Below are 22,897 nucleotides of genomic sequence, written 5' to 3'. Positions count from 1 at the left end.
TTTTTTTTTTTTTCTCTTTAACATTTTTATTCCTTCCCCTTTAGCCTGGCATTACCGCAGGGTCCTGCAGCCGCTCCTGCCCGGGCGGAGTTCCGTGCCAGCCCAGGTGCTGCCGGGGGTGCTGCCCGCACTGTTCGGTGCGGGACCTGCCGGCGGGGGTGTTCAGGGTCCCTCTGGGCCTTTGGGCGGACCCTCGGTCCGGCCCAGCGGCACCGCTCGGCTCCGCCCGTTGGGGATCGCGGACGCCATTGGCGGAGGAGCCGCTCCCGGCCCGCCCGCCGTGTCCTAGCGACGCCCGGGACGCGGCCGGTACCGCCGGGCCCTCACGGCCGCCCCTGCCCACGGCCGGTACCGCCGGGCCCTCACGGCCGCCCCTGCCCAACGCCGCCGCCATGAGCGGCCCGCAGCCGGGGTGAGTGTGGCGATGGGGCCGGGGGGACGTGTCGGGTCCCCGGGCCGGGCCCTTCCCCAGCGCTGCCCCTTTCGTCGCTGTTCAGCCGGGGCCCAACGCCCTCTGGCCCCCGAGCTGTCCCGTCAGGGAGCGGGAACGCACTGGTGCCGCAGTTGTGTCGCTGCGGGGCGGGTGTTGGGCTGTGTGGGGGGTTATTTGCCGATTCGGTTCTGGAGTAACCAGCTGTGTGCCACGACCCGCCTGAGAGATCTGTGGGCATTCCCTGGGGTCGGTGAAGGGTGGGTTCGGGTGTGCCCCTCACCTGTGTGGGATGAGCGCTTTGTAATCGGGCCGCTCCGGACCGCAGAACCTCTGCCAAGGTAATGCCTTCTGCTGGTACCGGGCCACCGACCCGGGCCCTCCCCTTTGCTCTGCTCCGACTGCAGCTCTGTGGCGTGAGTGTTGGAGTATCTGGACTTCCCTGGTAGGATGTGGGTCAGCAGTCCTGAGGAACTGGGGACCTCTGCAGATCCCCATCACAAAGTTTGACATGTCCTGAGTTAGTGGGAGATGCTCTGAGGAATGAAAGAAGCATGTGACGTGCTCGTGGCTGTAGAACCACATCTAGTTGTGTTCAGGATTGTAAGTCACAGCTCTGTAATTCTTACGAAGAGGTTGATGAAGTGAGGACAGCCCAGCACACTGGGCACTGACTCTCCTCACAGGCTGGAGGCAAACTCTGTCCCTTCTGGAAACCATTGAGCAGTGCTGGGCTGGCACAGCAGCAAGGCAGTCACAGGGTCACCAAATAGCTCACTCTGGAAGAAAGGAGGGAGGACTCCAGCCCAGACTCCTGCACTCAGTCAGCCTCAGCTATGAGATCAGACTAAGTTACTTTATCCAGACTGATCTCCAAAACCCCAGCACGTGGGAGCAGCACATTTCTGAGCACTCCTCCATGGCCTCGTCCATCTTCTGAGGAGAAACCTTGTAATGAGGCCCCCCTCAGCCCCTCTTCTTTCAGCTTGTCCCTCCTTTGTCTCCTCTACACCCCCAGGCCTTGGTAGGCTGCTCCTTCCTTACTGAAATGAGAGGGTCCTGCAAACATTTAAGCAGAAATGGGGGGTGATTTGCAGAGACCACCTGAGTAAAATTGTGCTTATGGGTTCTGTTGGCTTGAAATAGACCAATTAACTATTGTTAGACTCCAAAGTCCTGTCTGTCAAGTCATATGCTGTCTTCAGTGAATTTGGGTTCAAATAGTTATCCAGAGGTGGTGCAGCTGTGTGGCCACAGATTCCCTCTGTCAGAGGATAGCCATGGTCTCAGGATGGCCGTGGTTTAAGGACGGCTATGGTCTCAGGACAGCCCTGGTCTGTTACTGCCCTGTCTCCTGACAAAGCAAGAGCCTCCTCTTGTGGAGACTTAAAGGACAAATTCCAGTTCTGCAGAAAACCAATTTGCCACCATCTGTTTACCTCTCGGGAGCCCCTGGCAGTATGTTTTTGGAAGTGGGGTGTACTTCATGGTGGCTGAAGAGTTTCCTTAGGGAGTGGTCAGGAATCTGGAAAGTCTAGTCAGAGTAATCTTTGCTCCCCAACAGAAGATGGTGGGCAGGTGCCTCTGCCTCATGGTTTGCTGGACTGGGTGTTTGTGGTGGGCAGCCTGTGGTGAGTTTCTCCTGTCTGAAAGCTAAATGAACCTTTCTTGTTGATGTCCCCAGCAGAGGCAAGGGGAGCTCCAGCATCCTGCTGGGGTGAATCTCCAGCAGGGGCTGGGCTGGGTTTGAGGGAGCAGACAGCATGGGTCTGTAACCCCTGAGACTCTACCAGTCTGGAACTGAAGCTTTGGTGCTCTCTTAGATTATTTCTTTGGTGAGCAGTCACTGATTTAATTGCACTGTAAATTATTAACTGTGATACTGATTTTGAAACTACAGATCAGTCAGTCTAGCTGCTGTGCCAGGAAAATTGTCTTCCATTCTAATAAAACACTAGAATTTGCAGAGAGAAGAATAAACAGGATAAACAGGCAGAGAAAAAGGAGCACTGTGTGGGTCTGACTGGTCCTCGGGTGTCAGTGGGATGCTCCACAGGGATTTGGGCCAAGCACATTACCAAGATGTCCCAGATAAACTTGCCCAAAATCTGCAGGGTGAGGGTGACAGAAGCAGCTGAAATAAGCAGGAAAAGTTGCAGGAGCTGCAGGTGAGCTTGGGCTTGCAGGGCCAGCCCAGCTCTCTACAGGTGATGTTGCCTGCACTAGGGCTGGGGTGCTGCTGTGGCTCACCCTGTGCTGTTTCTCTTGGCAGTGGAGGTGTTCACCTGGGCAGAGAGATCCAACTGCACTGCCACAGCCCAGGGCATCTAGTTGCCTTCTCCCCAACAGGTTAATGGACTTTGGTTCAGGCTCAAAACATTTCCCTGTTGCCTCAGACAGCCTTTTGAACTTTGAATTTAATTCAACATTTTTGAGAACCAGTCTGTTCATAATTTAAATGAGGAAATGTTTGTACACAGGCTACTTTGAAAAAAAAGTTGCCACATCACTGTGCTCAGATGGGAGTTGCATTTTAAATAGTTATATGGCCTGTGAAATATTAGATGTAAGGAGGCAAATGAAAAGGAACTGGATTGAGTTTCTCCTCTGCCTCTGCGTGCGGTTGCCAGGTGATGCCATAGGTCAATACTTTGCACAGTTGATGTAATCTGGTGGTTCCAAATGCAAATGCAAACTGTGAATTTAAAAGTAATGTAGAACAGTTGCTGTAGTACCAGTGTTTAATCAACATGCATAACAGGGTAAACTAAATCGTTTGTTTAAAGTTTAATTTATTCTTTGCTACCTGTGAGATTATTGTGAGACCCTAGGTAACATTTCTGTAAATCCATGGGATTTTTGGTTTTTTTGTTTTCTTCTTTTTTTTAATTATTCTATCTTTCCTCTATTATACTTCTGTGCATGGTAACTCGGCCTAGCAATAGACATTTATCTTGAATTATCCCACTGAAAGATATTGTAACAGATGTATAGTGGCATTTAAGTTTAAAGCCAAAGGAAAAAACAGAGATCAGTCTCTTGTGTAATTAAAACATACCCTGCCTAAGGAGCCCAAAGATCAGGCTGAACATATTATGCAGTGTGGATCTGATTGTATACATTTTGCAAATGTGGATGGATTTAGAGTATTAAAAATATAAGCCTGCTGTCACCTACTTTGGTGTTTGTCCTGTTTCCCAGAGGGTGAAGTAAGATAAGGTTGTGCTAAGAACTATTTAAAAATACACCTGCTAATTATGGCTGTTTCTGTTTTTGTGTCAACTCTCATATATTAGATTCAGTTTTTGGAAGCTCTGATCTTGGGAAGCTGAGATGATTTAGCTCTGCTGGCTTTCCAGATACTCCTTGCCTTTCTTGGGTAGAGCAGGGAAAAATGAAGTATTGTCATCAGTGCAAGCTGCACTTCAGCCAGACTGCTGCAGTAGCATGTAGCAATATGTCACCAACAACATGGTATGCTACAGTAAAACATGCTTTCTGGCCTGTAAGTACCACTGGAGTTATGAATCTTGCTCTGTACAAGTTTTGTGCAATTGAATTTATAAGTCACTGTTCTGTACAAATCGATGGTCCCCAGAACAGACAGGGCAGTTCCTCACCTTGCTGCCATGGATTCATTTTCCAGAGTGTTTTTTGAGTCTTCTTGGTGTAAAGGCTGAATGGAGAACTGCTTTACAAGCCAGGCTTGTTTGCTCATGAACAAATTAGTGACTGGCTAGGCAATATTTGAGTCTTTGGCCCTCGTGCCCTAGTGGTGGCTTGCTGTTCAGTGCTGTGCTGCTCTATCTTATGTAGAAAGTCACTTGTTTCTTCAGGGAACAATAAGATGTTGCTTTTACACAATCTAATGGGCATTAGGGGCATTATTATAATCTAATGGGCATAATGATTCACCAAGACAGCATTTTGTGCAGCAAACTATTGGGTAAGTAACTGAAGCTGTAATAATTTGTCTGTCAAGGGGATTTTATGCATCTGTATTGATTTTATTTCAGATTCCTTGCAACCTACAATAGCCTTACAGACAAACACCTGGCTGGATACTTCAGCAATACCAGGATAAGACGACATCTCCAGAGATCAGGACTGGTGAGATTGAAGTTTCCTTTTCTAAGAAAAAAAAAGAAAATACTTTGTTTCTTTCAGCATTGCACAAGTCAAACCATTGGTGGTTCTGTTGTTGATTTGTTGGAGGTATTGTTGTCATTGGTAAGAATCTGACCAGCTAGCCAAACACATGAATATATGCTGTGCCAGATCTAAGCCACTCATCCAAGCAGAAGAACATATTTCATGGAGAGGTTTTGATAAATTCAGAATGTTTTTATATTTTTGCTCCCTCTTTCTTTTTGCTCATTGGGGTTTGCCTCTGCAAAATCTTTCAGTTTGATTTTTTTAGGTTTCCTAAACTGTAAAATCTAAACATCTTGGACTCTACTAGCTGTTTAAGCAGCGTCAGTGTTATTTTTCAAAAGTGTTTAATAGAAACCGAAGGATTTGGTAAAGTTGAATGTGTGGAATATTTTGAAAAAAACTTGATGCACTCCCAGGCGTGACTCCGTTTAGGTCAGGCAGATGCAACCCTTACACAGCAGGAGGGCAAATATTCCCCTCTGCTGACTTGGGCAGTGACCCAAGAAGACTAAGGCTGAGACTTCAGGTAACAGGGAACGTGAGCTCTGCTCTCCTGCTCTCTTCCCTTGGCTGATGGGTTGAAGAACCAACAGTTCTGTGCTGGGAAAGGGAGGTCCAGCACCATGGCAGAAGCAGCGGTGCTTGAAGCTAACTGGGAGGAGAAAGTAGTCCTTCTGGGAAATAGCACAAACATACTTCATTCTATATTCTCCTTTTTAGTTATGTTATATTTGTTTATGGCAGATCTCAAGGAGTGGAAGAATAATACCTGACAAGGAATACCGGCTAAATGCCATGAGGAGGGAGCACCAGCAGTACGTGCAGGAGTGCTTGGCTCGGGCCATTTTTCACAAGGTCCTTGACATGGAGGTATGCATGTACCAGTGATGTGTAAGCCTGTCCAGATACTTCCCAGCTGACACTCACTGCCAACTTGTACCAGACTGTTTTCTGTAGCAGTGCTCTTGTGCTCCCCTGGGAGGCTCTCCTGCTGGCAAAAAGGGCAGTCTTTGTGTTTGACATCCCCACATGAAACCTTGGCTGGGCTCTACCTGTTAAACCCCACTGTCCATAGAACATGCACTGTCCTGGCTCACTTACTGCCCTTTGGTGGCCATCAGCTTATGGGATGATATTCACAGGGGTAATTTGTCTAGGAAATTCTAATAAAACCCAGAAATTATTGAACATGGTTATATATCTTACCTGAGTACAGAATTTGGGCACATTCCCGTTACGTATCAAGAATGGAGTTTGTGCCTGCAACAAATGCTCAGCTGTTCCCTTGCCAGTGTCAACATCCACAGGCACAATGCAAGTGGATGGAATCAGCAGTGGTTCTCTCCCACCAGGGAGCAGAACAGATGCAAGTGTTCATTGACATCTCATTCATGTTCATTAATGTGATTTCTCTTTTTCATTACATGGACAGCGTCATCATCAGCTGGAAATAAAACGGAAACTTGAAAATTCTGTGAGAAGGGAGAGGGTGCAGAAAATCAAGGTAAGGCCTGAGTATTACTGAGCATTGAGGGGACCTGGCACTGATGGGGCATGGCAGTTTTTTCCTGTGTTATATAAAAGCCATGATTCAGGCCAGAGGGCACTGAGCCATGTCCTGGCCCTTTTGTCTATGGAAAAAGCACAAGAAACAGGCAAGTGAAGGATGATCCTGCCCCAGGTTTTAGCTCCTCCTTCCTCTATCCAGCAGTTCAGGAGCTTTCATTCATACACATGATTCCTTTTGAACCTACTTATTATTTTCCTGGTTGTGGCATTTGAGTTGTATGAAATGGTTCTTCCTGGCATTTCTGCACAATATTTAACATGTCTGCTGTCTGATAATTCTCTTTGATGCTGCCTTGTTCTCATTATGAAAAAAGTTAATAACTATTCCTCTTTTCCAAGGTACTTGTGGCTTTACATACCGTTTATGATATTCCTTCTTAGTTTTCCAAGCTGAAGACCCTCAGTCTATTGAATCTTTCGTACAAGAGCCCTTCCAGGCTCCTCATTGCTGTTGGCCTGTTTTTTTTCCCCTTTTCCCCTTTCTTTCCCCTTTCTAGTTCTACTGTTTCTGTTTTGAAATGGGGAACCAGAACTGGATGAATAATTCAAGATACAAGTTGCACTTCTCTTCGTAATTCTAGACACTCTCTACTTTTGACTGCTGCTGAGCACTGAGCTCACATTTTCAGCTGTGTGCCTCTTCACATGACTTTTAACAGAATCAGCATCTAAGTAAAGAAAAGAGGTCTCAGAAGTCTTGGCTTTAGGGTCCTGTAGACAGAGCTTGATCCTGCAGTTGTTATAGTCATGGAAATCCCATAGAAGTCAATGATTCTTCTTCTCATAAAGTGACTTGGACTCATATGGGAAAAGCTGTTCTCAATTGGGCTGAAATATCATCAAGATCTTAATTCTTTATTAGCAGCCTATATACATCAAGAAAAATGTGCTAGGGGGTTAGCTGTTTCTCTGAGCAGTTGAAGAACAATGTAAAATCTTTCTGATTTTAAATAATACATTTATGACCAAATCACTGGAAAAAGAAAGCAGGAAATTTTAATGAAAACCACTAATTGGTAATTAAAACATCTGCTGATAGGAAGTTGCCACAGTGGAAGCAGTGACTAAGGGATCCCCTGTCAAGGGACTCTGGACTTGGGTAGTTTTGGAACATAAATCAGAACTGTTTCCTTCAGTGAGAAGGAAGGGAGATGCCTGCAGATATGTGATCTGTATCTTTGCTGTGAGGCCACACAGAGACACAGGAACCAGGCTGGAATTAGCAGTGTAATTTAATTCTCACCTCATACTTTCATTGAACTCATCTCAGTAGCTCATCTAAAAGCAGAGAAGAAAGATGACTTGGCAAGGGAGGATGAGAAACATACCTCTCTGTTTCCAGAGGAGTAGTCAGCCCAGCATGGAGCTGCTGAGAAGGCACAGTTGGGGAGGCAGCAGTCAGAGCAAGGAAGTGGCATCTGTGATCCAGTTTAAAAAGAGAGAGGCCTTAAACCAAACCAAATGTTGTGAGATATGCAGAGACAGGCAGATGAATTGAATCTGGGAGGATCTGCAGGTGGAGAGGGCTGCAGGGAAGTGAATCAGAGATGGGAACAAGTCTTTTCCCTTGTCCTGCTCCCAGTCTCCCAGGGATTCCCTTTCCATCTTACCAGGTGCCCCATCAGGTCAAGGCACTTGATCCTTGTTGGCTTTCCAGTGAGACTGAGGGAAGGCAAGCTCAGACTTTGGTGTTATGAGGATGTAGTGCCTTGGAGATATACCTTTCTATTCTTCTAGGTGGAACAATCCAAAAGATGGGTGGAAGGTGCCAGCCCCATGCACTCTCCACACCCACCTCCTGGTCCCAGAAGCCGCCATGGTGTCCACCCGCTTGTGCCTGCAGCCCCAGCTGGCTGCTCCCAGCTGGTGAGTCAGTGCCACACACTGCATCTGAGCACACACCACCTACACCCTGGGCATCTGCCTTAGGCCAGAGCACTGACTGCCCTGATTCCTCCAGGTCAGGGCCTACTCCTGCAGCACCTGAGGCTGGTTTCCTGTTTGCAGGACTCTGTCATTACAGAGAAATCTCTCCCTCCCACACAGAGGGCAGCTGGACCTGTAGCTGATGATAGTGGTGGACATCCTGCTCACCAGCACCGATTCAAGGGGCCTGCCTTGCCTAAGATGGTGAGTTAACTCAGTGAAAGGGTATTCTGAAGGGTACATAACGAGATGATGAAATAAAAATGTCAGAGAAATGCTGAGTATTGAACAAAATAGGCTTTGTCCTATAATAATGCTTCTGTCATGCATACTCTGTGTCCATGTGCTGAAGGCACCAAAACACAGCATGCTGATACAGTTTCTATGAGTTCCTTATGTTTGCTTCAAGGTTGCTCTGTGGAGAGACAGGCAAAACCTGGACTTATGCCCAAGAGTTATTTTGGATGCTCCAGTTTTTGGCTGCTCAATTGGAGATGTCTGAAGGGGTCTGGCTCTTCAGAGGCAGGCTAGAAAGTTTCATTTCCTAAGATATCTCAGAATCACTTATCACTTCCAAATATCTTGATCGGAAGTGTTTTTTTAAATTTTATTTATGATACTGCTTTGCACTGAGAGTTATTAGCTGTTTGCTGTTTCCTTTTCTAGACCTCCTGGAGACCAAGCACAGCTCCAGGAAGCACACAGCACCCGCTTCGCCTCCAGCCGATTCACAGCTGTCCTGCAGGGGTGTCTGTACCCAAGGCTTCCAGCTCTAAACACAAGTGCCATGCACTTGAAAATGGTCAGCAGTTTGCCAGTGGGGTGAGCCCATGTTTCATTCTGAAAATAATATATATATTAATTTCAGCTTTATAATACTTCTTTAGTGCTTCAATTCATAACCTCTGTACTGCAGGCATCATGTCTGCCATGTGGTTATCAGCTTTTATTTAAAGTCTCCCTTTCAACCTCCCCTTAATTTTCAGGACATTTTCTTACTGGTCTAATGCCCAGTTCTTGATCACAGCCAGGAAAAATGTGGTGACTTCACTTTCACAGTATAAAATCTCTGCATGCAAAGTTATCTGCCTCTATATGGATTTTCTGTAATGTAGAGAGGGAGGCAGCCACTTGGCTAACACTAGTTAATCAGGAATATTTTAACCATTTCACAAGTTTTCATGAGGTGCAAATTACAAAAAAATATTTTAAAGTTTTTTTTAACATTTTTTTTTCCTATTTCTCCTACTAAGTGGGTTCAGAGAATGACAGCTTTTTGGAGTAGCCAAACATGGTCTTGATATTTACGCAGTTACTTGCAGGTGATATTTTGACTTCTCTCTCAGAAAAACATAGTGTACTTGGCTTTGTGTCAGGAGTTCCCTGGGACTGGAGGATTCTGGAATGGGCAGTGACTTGTTGCCCCAGGGTAGCTGTATGAACAGCTCCCTCCTGTTATGCCTTTGCTCTCTGTTGTGATGGTCACTATATGGCTGGCACTATCCATGTCTACTGGAAGATGAGTGATTCAACTGATTTCTTTAATGCTCACTACTGACAAAACAGCTTAAACAGATCCAGAGTGTGCAACATTTGCAGGGTTTATTATCTAGAGATGTCTTTCTTTTCAGGGCCATGGTTCTCTGTTTGCATTTCATCCTGCAGGAGGACTAAGCCTCCACTACAAATGGGCAATAGACATTTTCAGCCCCATCTTGTATAACTGATGCTCAATGATGTTTCCTGTTGGAAGACTGGCTGCTCTGGAGTCGGCTTGCCTGCTGAGAGAGTGCAGCAATGCTGTGGGGCTGGGCAGCACTCTGTCTGCTGATGATCAGAGCCCTCAACAGTTAGAAGGAGCACGTGGCTTACAGTGTTGTGTCTATCTATGAGTGTGATGCTTTCAAGCTGTTTGCCTGTTGCTTTGCAAATTAAGAAAGGGTTTTAGCACAGAAATTGTTTAATGAACAAAAGTGCAAGCACCAAGTTAAGGAATTGTGGTAGAAGTCTGTGTATTACTGGATGCAAACAGCCATGGTTAGTTCAGTATATTTGCTGACTATTTCTGCATCACCTGTTTAACCTGGTTTAAATGTGGGGTTTTTTGCAGGGGGAGAGGAGTGGGTTAAGACTTATGAATTCAGTGGAATATGTGACTGGGATATCCCCGTATCAGCTCCCCATCATTAGCAATTATGTGATACCAGCACCACCACCCCCTCTCCACAGAGGGGACAAGAGCACAAGTGCAGTGAAGAGCAGGGTGCCCAGAGGCAGACGATTTCGCCCCACCACTGCTCCAAATGGCTTAGAGCAACTTCTGACAAAGGTAACTGCCTCTGCTTCTCAGTTTATGTTCCCTTCCCCACTGATGTATTGGCGTGCTGCTGAAAGATGTGTATGCCTAGTTTGTACAAAGATTCACTGAATTTTTGAAAAAAAGATTTATAAATATTACAATATATAACTGAAACCCTTCTCTCTATAACCTGAAGCATTTGATGTTTTTCATCAGCTGGGGGAAAAATGGTGCTTGAACAGAAAAAATGTGGCAGCTCTTACTTAGTTTTCCATCTTAGTCAATCTGCTCCTGTCTCTGGCCATATCTTGTAGCAGAATTTCAGAAGGATATATGAAATGCCTTGAGTGTATGAAAACTTCATCTGTTCTACTATAGCCCCAGCCAGTTTTGATTCCTGTAAGGGAAATTGTAGGAACCAAGGATTGGGAGGAGCATTATGTGCCACTCAACCTGGTTCTGTTGATTTTGGGCAATTCAATGCTATGGATTATCAATCCAAAATATTTTCCTAGTCTTCTGCATGCTACAAAACACTTTCCAATTTAAGCAGCTCAGGGCCTGTCTTAAAAGACTGGAAGTCTCACATATGGTGCACATAGATGATCTTTGCTTTCAGCTTTTGTCAGAGTTAGAAGCTGAAAGCATGTTTGTGCGTTTCCTGCTGCAGAATTCTGGAGGACTCCCTAAGCCCTCACTACGCAGCAATGCATTTGTGACCATGGTCTTTCGAGGAAAAAGTGTGCATTTATCTCATGATGATGATGATTACAGAGCTGAAATCAAAGTCTATCAGCAGCATTGTGGAGGAGAAAACCTTTGTGTCTACAAAGGCAAGCTGTTGGAAGGAGGTAAGGATAAAAAGTCAATGAGTTCATATCGATTCTTGCAACAGCTCTTTTTACTTTTTTTGGCTAAAATGTTGATGTAATATTAAAGTGGTTTCAGCTGGGCTCAGTGCATCCAGGAATTTTTATACCAGCTGACTCCGCAGTAAATCTGGATCTACTGTTTCATAATTGAAGGCAAGGTTACAATTACTTTTGCAAATTACGGTAGAATGAATTTAGAGAACTGATGCAACAAAATACTGCAGCTTAGATTAATTTTGTATGGAGATACATGGTTAATAAAGTAGTTGTAGTGGTCAACTGTCCTTAAATAGGGGTTATCAGTTTCTGACTTGCTGTAATGCCTCAATGCATGTTGGTCACTATTGCAGAAGGAAAAGCACTTAGTAGGAGCCCAGTTACCATCTCGCAGCCATTGCAACAGGCTGGCAGTAACACACAACCTTATCCTCTGAACTCTCCCCTGATTGTGGTTACAGAGACCTTTCAGTTTGTCTCAAAGAGGCACCATGGCTTCCCGTTCAGCCTCACCTTTTTTCTCAATGGGATCCAAGTGGACAGGCTGAGCTGTTGCTGTGAGTACAAACACCAGAAGCGCTCCAGGCTGGGAGGCAGACATGGATACTTTGCGTTTCTCAGCGTGGAGGGAGCATCTCCTTGCTACAGGTATGGAGATGGCTACACTTTGCTCCCAAGGACTTACCAGTCCAGGTTTCAGAGAGTTTATAACTTGTTTCTTCTTTTTTAATCTCTGTGGCACCCACAGCTCTGTAGAACCTTGTCTGTTTCTCAGTGGCCCTTGAAACATGCAGAACTGAGCTTATCCCTCAGGGTCTCACATCCAAGGATGCCATCAAAGGCAGCTGCTGCTGCAGTCACTCTTTGGAGGATGCAGAGCAGGGGACAGGGTTTGCACTGGGTCTGTAGGCTTCCCAGGAGGCACCAGCCCTTCCTCAGGAGTTGATGGTAAAGGAGTAGGTGTGGGGTGGTGTAGACATGCTACTTGCATGTTTCTTGTGGAAGACATGGTGAAAAAAATATGAAACCGTGAAAAAAACCATCTCTGGAACTTTCAAGAACTATAGTTTTGAGGAAGCAGTTGGAAGAAGAGAACCTCCACAGAGCTATCATCCATTTTTTAGATAAAGTCTGATTTCTAAGAAAAAAACTTGTAATTCGCTGTACTGTATTTTCTTCTACTCCAGTTTAACATCAAACATAATTTATCTGAATGTTTTACTTAGTATGTTCAAGGTAGTGAAAAGCATTTGGGTTCAGAACAGACAGAGAGGCTATAGAGTTTAGGAAGTACACAAATATTGGCTTTTGTGCAGTTTGTAGAAAGATTTGAAGTGAATTTTCTGAATTAATACAGTCTCCAGAAACTGGTTAACTTCTTCCTGAGTCACCCCCACTTTCTGTCCACCTTCCCCTTCTATTCTTAGTGATATCTTTTGTTTTGGAACCACATCCACATGTAAAAATCCCAATCTGGCTCTCAGTAAAGTTCACAGTTGATTTCCCCTGCTTTCTCCTGCTGGACTCTTAAAGAGGTGATGCTGCAGTGATTTCTACACTGATGCTGTGGCTCTTGCACAGTTTTCTGCTGGCCTATGCTGTACAGTAGAAGTTACTCAAAGATTCAGTTATCTCAAAGATCCAGGAAAAAAACCACCATCAACAAATAATTAAACAGTGTTACATTTATAGTTTATGTCCACAAAACCAAAGGGCTTCTAGATTGAAGGGCTGTAGGATATTTAACAATTTCCTCCACAGTTACTAGTCCCAGCAGACAAAAAAAAAAATTATCTACACAACCTGAGTGGACAGGCTTTATCACTTTATTGGGTGTTCCATCAGGATCTGGACCAAGCATGCCACTGGCTTGGAACTTGTCTTTCCTGGTGACTGTATCCTCATAGATTGTGCTTGGTGCAGCTTGAAATTAATGGACACTGATGCTAATTTTTATTTTAATATCTTAACAGTTCAGTTGTCACCTTGAAGTGCAAACAGTATTACCTTCCTTCAAGGTGAAACTGCATCTGTTTTTGTGGAGCACTTGAGGATTTTAGGCTGCTTCTGTGAATAATCAATAACCTTGGTGTCTGAGGGACAGTGCAGAGGCAGAGAGGTGCCTGGCTGCCTGTGTCTGCTGCCCATCCATTGTTCATAGAAAGAAAAATGAGGTACTTTCCAATTCTCCTTGTGTTTTTTACAGGTGCATCATTGCAATGGGTCTGGACAAAAAGCCATACCCTCCAAAGAGGAAGATCAAAGAGCACGAGGAAGAGCACGTGGGCTCCTGGAGAGATGGAGAGCACAGTGAGCCAAGTGAAAGCAATGTAGAGCAGAAACCAAGGAAGGAGTCAGTGTTGGTCATCTTGCCAGTTCATGAAGTGAGTGCGGAAACTATTGAGGACACAGCAGAGACTGGACAGGAGTACACAAAAGAAGAAAGGAAAAAGCTGTCTGATCACAAGAGTGAAGGTAGTCAGGAAGACACCAGTGAAAATGGTACAGTATTCCAAACCACCAGCAGGGGATGAAAAGTGGGAGATGGTGGATCTGTGGAAGACATGGGACTGTGGGACTCCAGCTTTACCTGGAGCGTACCTTTTGTGTGAGGAATGTGTTGCTGCCTGTGTCTGGGCAGTACAATCAGCAGGGCTTCTGCCAGCCAGGCAACAGGATGAGAGGGTTTTGCTATAGCCAAAGCAGTGAGTGAGGAAGGTCTGAGAGGCCAAAACTGGAGGCTGAAGTGGGTGGGAAGGCAGGAGGAATATGGGGCACAGTGAAGGGACAACGGGGAGGGAGAAGGGCAGCAGGTTGAAGACAAGGAGAGAAGGAAGATATGGGAGATGGTGAGTGTGAGTTGGGGCTCCTGAGGCACACAGCATCAGCACAGGATGGAGGTAAGAATGACAACAGGGGCAGGAGGTGGAAAAGGTGTGAGATGGGTGGGAGGGAGGGATGAGCTGTGGAAGGAGGAGCAGAATGCTGGGTGCAGAGTTGAGGAGGCTGCCCCTGGGGAGGGCTTGCCCAAGGGGTGTTTCCTCCGGCAGCCAGTGATAGTTTTTCATAGAATCATAGAATCATAGAATCCTTGGGGTTGGAAGGGACCTCGAAAGATCATCTAGTCCAACCCCCCCTGCCAGAGCAGGGCCACCTAGAGTACATCACATAGGAACGTGTCCAGACGGGTTTTGAATGTCTCCAGTGAAGGAGACTCCACGACCCCCCTGGGCAGCCTGTTCCAGGGCTCTGTCACCCTTACAGGAAAAACATTTTTTCGAATATTCAACTTGAACCTCCTGTGCTCCAATTTACACCCATTACCCCTTGTCCTATCAGTGGTCATCACTGAGAAGAGCCTAACTCCATCTCCCTGACACTCACCCCTTACATATTTGAAAACATTGATGAGGTCACCCCTCAGTCTCCTTTTCTCCAAACTAAAGAGACCCAGCTCCCTCAGCCTTTCCTCATAAGGGAGATGTTCCACTCCCTTAATCATCTTAGTAGCTCTGCGCTGGACTCTTTCAAGCACTTCCCTGTCCTTCTTGAACTGAGGGGCCCAGAACTGGACACAATACTCCAGGTGCGGCCTCACCAATGCAGAATAGAGGGGGAGGAGAACCTCTCTTGACCTACTATTTTTTTCTGTGGTATAAAAGTGTTGCAAGCAGAAGGTGCCGTTTCAGAGTTGTATTTAGAGAGAGATTTTAATTCCTACTTATATTTTTACTCTCATAATACTGCAGTGCCACTGCTGAGCTCCCTTATTAGTCCCTGTGGATGTGTTAGAGATTTACCAAGCCTTTTTCCTCCAGGAGGTGGGCACCTTTCTGACAATTACCTAAGGAGACCTTGCTTCCAACAATGCAGTTGGAATTTCCATTGATTTTCAATACAGAAAATACATCTCCTTATTCCCTAATTCTCATTGTCTGGGTAATTGTTTATTTGCCTAATTGGTTTTGCATCACATTCTCTCAATTTCTGTCCTTGGCATGCTGTCACTTCTGTACTTCAGAAACACTGGTGGAAAGAAAAAGAGGTGAGCAATAAAATCTGAGTGGTGAGAGGTGGTGGCCACGTGAGACATCTGGGGTGTCAGCAGTGACAGCTCTCCTGCAGCTCTCCTGGGGTTGTTGCCTCCCCTCTGCTGGGGGTGGCAGTCTGATAGTGCTGCCTTGGCAGGGAAGGGAAGGACTCTGCACACACACAAAGGGAGCCTTCACCTGCACATCTGTGCAGAGCTGTCTGTCTGTGGTACATCTTGTCAGGCTGGGTGAGAGGATACGGAAACACAGACCCTGCTGGTGTAAGAGTGGTGTTCCTGCCCTATGCTTCATTTGGATGAGGATTTCAGTGAAGGAGCATATTAGAGCAGTGTGAGAACAGAATGTTCCCCCACAGCAGCCTTTGGCTGCATTTAATGAATTAATTTAGTTTATAAGCTACTTTACTGATTAGCCATGTCAATCTACATTTATCTCACTTTGCACTACAGTATATTACCCTCAGCTTTCTCTATTGTTTGTATTTTTTTCTTTGCAATAAGTTTTTATTCTGTAATGAGGCTGCCCTGTGTTTTATTTCTGAGTTTGCACCACTCTTCATTTTTCTAGTCCTTCCAGTGGCTGATAATTTGGTTTGGTTTGAGTTTATTAATCATACTTGATGCTTTCAACTATCTTTATAGCATTTTGCTACTCCATCTATGACAAACACGATATTTTTAAATGATAATGTGCTCTTATGATTCCTATGCATGGTCTTAGGTTCTCTCACGGCTTTAAAAAAACTGAGCAAATGCAAAGGCAAAAGGAGATTAATGAAGTCAACCTCTGTCTGCTTGAAAAGGACTTTATTAGTTGCAAATTCTGTTTCCTGTCTCACAGTATGGTTCTTCTACTTTAGAGTATGATGAAGATTTTGAGGCAGATGAAGACACTAATGAAGACGGACAGGCTGGTGATCAAATGAGTGGAATGTCAAAGTCATTCTCAGATGATAAAAAGCTTAATTTGGGCTACGAAAAGGAGAGTACAAACTCATCAGAGAATGTACTGCCGACCTCTGACAGTGAGGAAGATGAAAGTGCTGGATATTCTGACAGTGACTCAGAGGATGATAAACAAGGTTAGTTTTTTCATGATGAGGCTTAGAGAAGTGGGCCTGATGCATGTTTTACATTTTGTGCATAACAAGTAAGTTTGTTGGGCTGCATAGGAAAAGCCATGCGATTCCCACTACATTGGTAAAAGATAGCTGTTTTATCTGTTCTTATTAATTCTACCATCTGTCACTGAAACCCAGCCAAATGCACTGGCAATGGAAGTCTGTGCCAGCTCACAGCAGACACTGCTGAAATACTTAGTTGCAGACATGGAGATTTGCCAGTCAGCAAATCATCTCTAAATACTTGGGGCAGGTCAGCACTGCGTGTCAGTGCTCACTGACCTCCCAGAAACTGTGACCACTCACACCTGCTGAGGCCATGCACTTTTAGCTGAGGAGTCACCAGGAAACCCTACATACCCTCCCAGTCATAGATTGGTATCAGATGAGTGTCTGTCCCTTTGTGCATAGCAAAGGGACCTAGTGCCTGATGAATGCAGATGTTCTAATGACAAACACACAAAATTATTTTTGCTGTTTCCAGATAGGCCTGCCCACTCCCTCTCATTCAGCAGTGCTCAGTACAGCAGTGAAGATGAATCTCATGATGAAACAATGAAAGACAATGTTGTGGGCAAAGAGGAGTATAATAGCAAAAGGGCATCTGATAACACAGCACACGCACAAAATGGAACTACGAACAGGGAGAAGAAACTGCTCAGAATGGAGGAAATTCAGGAAACTTTTGCACTGGAAAAGGAAGGAATAGATGAAGCAGAAAAGGTGGAACCTGAAGATCTAACAGCAAGGGAAGACACTGGAATTTTCCATGAAAACATATTGACAGTACAGCATCCAAGTCCTGAAGGTTCTGGGAAGCCCCAGCAGGCTGGGTCAGCAGAAGGTAATGTAGGAGAAGATGGGGAGAAGAATGCGAGTACCAGGAGGGACAGCAGGGCAGGAAGTCTTGCAGGTCCTTTGGAAAGCAGTCTGACAGATGTGGAGGACATGAGTGAAGAGTCTCCTCAGAGAGGCAGAGGTGGTGGTGAGTATAGTCCCTCTGCATAAGTGTCAGTGACTCATGCATGTGAGGGGCACTGTTTGCTTTATACCAAGTTAGAGTGCAGGCTGGGGAATGTGGGGTCTGGACTGTTTGCAAGCTGCTAGAATACTCTGTACTGCTGTGAGGTAAATAACCACCCAAAATGTGACCTTGGTTTATTGTTTCTTACATTTCCAGTGTAAGTCTGTGGCTGTTCTTTTGTACTCCAGCAGCTGGGTTTCACTTAGCGTGCAATTATTATAAAATCCAAACATGATTTATTACCTACAGGAAAACCTGTATGTCAGACTAGGGGACTTTGCTTATAATGTTGAAATACTAGGTTCAAAAAATACACCAAAAGTTACCATATGAATCATGGTGCAGCAGGTAAAGATCAAAACTATGCGAGTTGATCCGTGGTTGTGTTGCTTGGATTTGTGAAAAAGGAGCACATCAGTTAGTTCTGTGACACCTTGGTTTTACTGTTGATAAAATAGGCATCTTGCAGTTTTAGCCTTACCTGAATGGATAATGGGCAATTAATGAAAGGCTTGCAACTTGAGCAAGGTTTTGCATTATTATAACTTGGGAGCTGAAAAAACTAAGCCCTTGCTTTGCCCTGATGAGACCCATGATGTTCTGCTCATGACAGGACCCCTCCTAACCAGGGCTGTCATTAACCCTGCAGAACTCATTTATCAGAGACAACAGTATAGGCTGAAGGAAGCAAAAGGTGCAAAATGCTCCTCTGGAGTTGTTCAGCTGCAGGCTGAGTCTGGGCAGGTGACAGCTGGGGGTGTGACAAGTACAGGAGTACCTGGGACAGGCTCCTGCTGTGCAGCTGCTGGTCTTGCTGTGCTCTTTGTGACAAGGAGACAACGCTGGCCCCAAGGGAGAGAATTATTGTCAGCAGTATTTGTCATCCCTGCCTGGGCTCTGTATTTTGATAGACTGTCAATTCCCTTTTGTCAGACACTTTACAGGCAGTAAAGTGCAGAGTGGGAGCTGCCAGGGAGTCAGACATCAGGGCTGTTCATCAGGTCCAGGGGAGGTAGATGCACTGTCCTGGGGTTGCTGCTGCACCTCTGCATCAGAGCAGAAAGCTTCTTATCTTCTCTGCAGAGATGAAATGTCAGGATGATTCAAGCGGGTTGTGCACTATTCCACAAGACCTCTTGGGTTCCAGGAGGAACCTTGTAAATGCTCTCCCAGGACCCTCCCTGCTCTGCTTCCATGGCTCTGCAGAGCAGATCTTGGTGCTTCACCCTGGTGGAATGTGGCAGCAGGGAGTGAAGCCATCATATTGCTCTAGGACCTGTGGTACACAATATTCAACAGCAAGTAGAAAGACACAATCAACAGCACAGATGCATTTTTGCCTAAATTAGCCATGTGGGGTGCCAGAATGCAGCACCAGTAGTGCAGTCAGAGCACAGGTGTGTGATGAGGAGCAGAACAGCAAGTTTTCTTCTTGTCACCATGCTGGTGCCCCTGTGTTACTGGGGAGAGATAGCAGCTTTAATAGTAACCCTGTAAAACAGCCTTAACATTAACACAGTTCTCAATAAAACTAATGTTTTTATTATTTCCTAATAGCACCAGATGGAGCTTCCTTGGCAGAAGGATCAGGGACACTTGACGTGCAGAAGGCAACAAAACAAGTGGTACAAGAAGGGCAGATGGCAGGGGAGAGACAGGCACTTGAGAAGGAAGATTCTGCTGCTGAAGGAGAAGATGCTTGTTCTGTAGAGGCAGGAGGAGAGATGGCACGAGTGGGAGATTTGCTGCCCCGGGAAGACATGAGGTCTATGCTGCAGGCAGAGGGTCAGCTTGTGGTGGAGGAACGCACACCTGAGGAGAACACTGTGGCAGAAGGAGATTCCCAAGGAGAGGGGACAGGGGTTATGGAGACTGGCACAGTGGTGGCACCTGGGGATCAGGAAGTTCTGACAGAGGGAAGGGAAAGGGAGACAGTGCTGGGAGAGTCAGCACTGGGGGGAGAGGAACCAGCAGGGACACTGGGCAGCAGGGAGGCAGGAGGAGCAATGTCCGAGGGGGACAAGGTGGCTGGGGAGGTCTCCAAGGGAGAGGAGGCTGCAGAGGAGGCCTCCAAGGCAGAGGGGGCTGAGGAAGACATGGGGGTTCTGGTGGAGGAGGTGGTGGGTGAGACAGTGTCTGAGGGAAAGGAAGCCATGGAGGAGGGAGGTTCTACAAGGAAGGGTATTGTGATAGGTGGGATGGTGTCTGAGGTGGAGGAGGCTGTGGAAGAAGGAGGTTCTTTAGGTAAGGGTGTTGTGGCAGGAGCTGTGTCTGGGGAAGAGGAGGCTGTGGAGGAGGGAGGTTCTTCAGGGAAAGGCATTGTGGCAGGGCCTGTGTCTGGGGAAGAGGAGGTTGTGGAGGATGTCAAGTTGGCAGAAGAAAGGATTGTTGGCCCTGAAGAAGCTGTAGATGAAGCGAGTTCTGGAGGGGGAGAGGCAGTGGAGAAGCCTGGGGCTCTCCTGGAAGGACTGGGGGAGAGGAGTCCTTGCACAGGAGAGGCAGAGCCTGGAGGGAAAGACTTTGTAAAGCCACATGAGTTTTCCCAGCTGAAAGCATCAGGAGAAGAGCAGATGGAAATGGGAAAAACTGCTGTAGAAACAGCAACATCTGAGGCTGGTGAGATGTCTGAAGAGAAAGGGAGCTCGCTTCTGGGAGCAGAGGTCAGAGTGGAGGAGTCTGTGGAGCCTGGTGAGGGTCCCGTGTTGCATAAAGCATCTGGATTAGAGGCACTGGTGGATGCTGGAAGTGAGCCTGTAAGTGAAGGGACATCTCAACTGGAGGTGACCACAGCAGTGGAGGAGGAGGAGGAGGGCTCAGCAGCGCTTCCGAGTCCAAACCCATCCGTGTGCAGCCAAGCAAAGGCAGAGAGTGCCATGGAGGGTGGAGGGGTGAGGGGAGTACCCGTGGGGACAGCCGGGGCAGGGTCAGAAGGTGGAGAGGAGGTCCCGGGCAGAGCAGCGGGTCCCGGGGAGCTGGGAGCTGAGCTGAGAGGGTCACCGGGCGGGGCTGAAGGGAGTGGGAGGGAGAGCCCGGTGGGCGAGGGTCCAGGGGTTCTGGCCGTGCTGCCGGCACTGCGGCTGAGCGTCAGCCGGGCGGCGGAGGCCGGAGCGGGTCGGGGGGCTGGGTCCGGTTCGGGTCCCCCGTCCCCAGGGCGAGGAGCGGTGTCCAGTGGCGGGCAGGAGGGTGCAGGCAGCGGCCCTGTGCCTGCGGCCGGGACAGCGGAGCGGAGGGGCCGGGGGTCCGCAGGGGGCGAGGGTCCGTTCCCGGGCAGCCCCGGGAGAAAGGCGGAGAGGGGAGATCTGGGGGAGGGCCGGGAGCGAGGCGAGGGGCATCAGCCAGCAGCAGCGGAGGTCTGGGAGGGGGTCGGAAGCCCTCTCGGGGTCTCGGAGCGGAGCAAGGACCGTCCCGTCGGTGGGAGCCCGGGAGCTGCCGGCGAGGGCCAGAGGAGCGCTGGGCCCCGAGGGGTGAGTCCTGTCCCCAGAGCCAGAGGGTGCAACCCTGCTTCCCCTTTCGTGTGGCTCCCTTGTAATTGTGCTGCCGGCAGCTGGGCTGAAGGGTGATAAATCCATTTGGGTGGCAGCCTCTGTGTTCTCACCCGTTTCCCGGACCTGATTGTGAGTGTCCGTGGTGCCCACGCTCCCAGCCGCTCGGTCATCTCGGCCCTTCCGAGCAGTTCTGCCCCAGCCTCGGCAGCATCTGCTGCTCTCTGCTGGTTACACTGATCTCTGCTCGTGGGAAACCTCGTTACAGCAGCCTCTCAGCTCAAAGTTTAGCGCATTTTCTGAAAAGGTAATATTTTGTTTTTTCTTTTGTTTTTTTCCATAGGATGTTGCAAAAGCAGGTGCAGTTACCGTTCCCCTGGTTCAGCTGCAGGATGGGGAAGAAACTCGCTTCTAAGCTTTTCCTGCAGCTCCTTCAGTGCTGTGTCCCACAGCATTTACACAAATGGCTGTGGATTTGCACTGATAGGGATGCTCACTCCTTTGTTTTACTCCACAAACACCACAACCATCTGTCACGTTTTGCTAGAGCAGCCTCTCAGCATGCAGCAGACATCTGAAACCAGCCTGGGTGTGTGTGTGTGCCAGCCCAGGAGCACCACTCCTGTGGAATTAAGAAGACAATAATCACAGGGATTGTTCCACAGCTGTCATGCTTGTTTTTCCCAGCTATTGGACAAATATTGGACTGGTGGTGCGTGTCTGCAGGATGAGCAGTGTCTGTGCCTGCACTGGTTGCCTTCCTCTGCGTGTCCTTTGCTGTTCTCAGCTGCCCACTCTTCACTGTGACCTGGGGCTGGGTCTTCCTGCTTTGGTTCTGGTGAGGGGTCTGGGGGTGTTTGGTTCTGGTCTGGGGTCTGGGAGCACAGTGGGCCCAGAAGCGGTGCCCACACAGGGGTTCAGCATTGGTGGGTGGTCCACAGGGGCTCTACTCTCCTTGGGGATCCAGGCTGGTTGGTTGTCACACTTCAGGCTGTTCTTGGGACTTTGAAATGTTATTGACAATTGTTAAAGCAGATCAGTTCTAGCTTGTATTTATAAACTAATAAAGCCTGGCCTTTTGCTTGTGCTGGTGTCAGGAGTAACTCCCTGGGCTTGTGGAGTCTGTGCTGAAGCTGCAGGAGGGGTGGTCAGAGCCAAGCTGGTTCAGCCCAGCACTGGCTGCCCATCTCCACTGTCAGGGTCTCCCTGCCAGCTCTCCCTCCCCACTGAGGGCTCCCCAAGACCCTGCCCAGCTTCAGGGTCGTGGGTGGGTGCCTGTGGTCATCAGCAGGCATTGCTGGTGGGAATGAAACTGAAATGAGCAGGATTTTGCATGGATTGTTACTGTGAGTTGCTTAAGATCAATACACACACAGGTAGGAAATTTAAATGTGATTAATTCCTGTTTGTTCCTTCCTGTACTAAAGATGGTTGCATTTGTATTTTCAATCTGGATACCAGGAAGTGCTTTGAAAGAGAAAAGTAGAAAAAAAAGAGTAATTTTTATGAGATCCTCATCAGTTTAGATGAAAGAGTTGCATCAAGTGACCCCGAGTGCTGCGGGTGAAATGTTTATTCTCTGCAAGATGTGCAGTATTTGCTTACAAAGTGTGAGTTTGCCTTCTGACCATTCAGCAAGAGGTCTCTTCATTTTAACCAGGAAATGCATAAAATCACAATTAGCTTATTCACTGGGCCAGGACATTTTTAATGTTGTTCAGTATAAAACAAGAGCAGTAAATAGATAAAAGGTGTTTATGTACTCTACAGTTGAATACACCTGGTATGTGAAGTGTTCAGAATTTAAATTCATGCTAAGGACCTTCTCCAGAGGTTTGGTATTTCTGTGTTATGTATGCACACCTGTGCATTTACTTGAGTTTGTAGAAGAACCTGTACCAGTCTCTGTCATTCCTTGAATTTTTGCAAATTATTTGATTATAAGAATAATTCTTGCAGTCAAGTAGGACG

The 22,897-nt window shown here is 47.1% G+C and overlaps 1 protein-coding gene across 1 annotated transcript; it reads left to right on the top strand.

The window, feature by feature from the left end:
• The first annotated feature begins 338 nt into the window (after positions 1 to 338).
• On the top strand, positions 339 to 21,341 carry ERICH3 (glutamate rich 3). The gene is made up of 15 exons (XM_030455754.1): positions 339 to 412; positions 4,447 to 4,540; positions 5,330 to 5,455; positions 6,018 to 6,089; positions 7,892 to 8,020; positions 8,162 to 8,284; positions 8,747 to 8,902; positions 10,191 to 10,409; positions 11,050 to 11,230; positions 11,710 to 11,896; positions 13,455 to 13,750; positions 16,160 to 16,381; positions 16,905 to 17,405; positions 19,002 to 20,908; positions 21,270 to 21,341. The coding sequence occupies exons 1-15, from the start codon at positions 393 to 395 to the stop codon at positions 21,339 to 21,341; spliced, it is 4,305 nt and encodes a 1,434-aa protein (XP_030311614.1). The 5' UTR covers positions 339 to 392.
• Positions 21,342 to 22,897: the final 1,556 nt, after the last annotated feature.

Source organism: Calypte anna, chromosome 8, assembly GCF_003957555.1.
Source record: "Calypte anna isolate BGI_N300 chromosome 8, bCalAnn1_v1.p, whole genome shotgun sequence".
NCBI classification, from domain to species: Eukaryota; Metazoa; Chordata; class Aves; order Apodiformes; family Trochilidae; genus Calypte; species Calypte anna.
The sequence above is the reverse complement of the archived record's forward strand: the minus strand, read 5'-3'. Positions and strand labels throughout refer to the sequence as shown.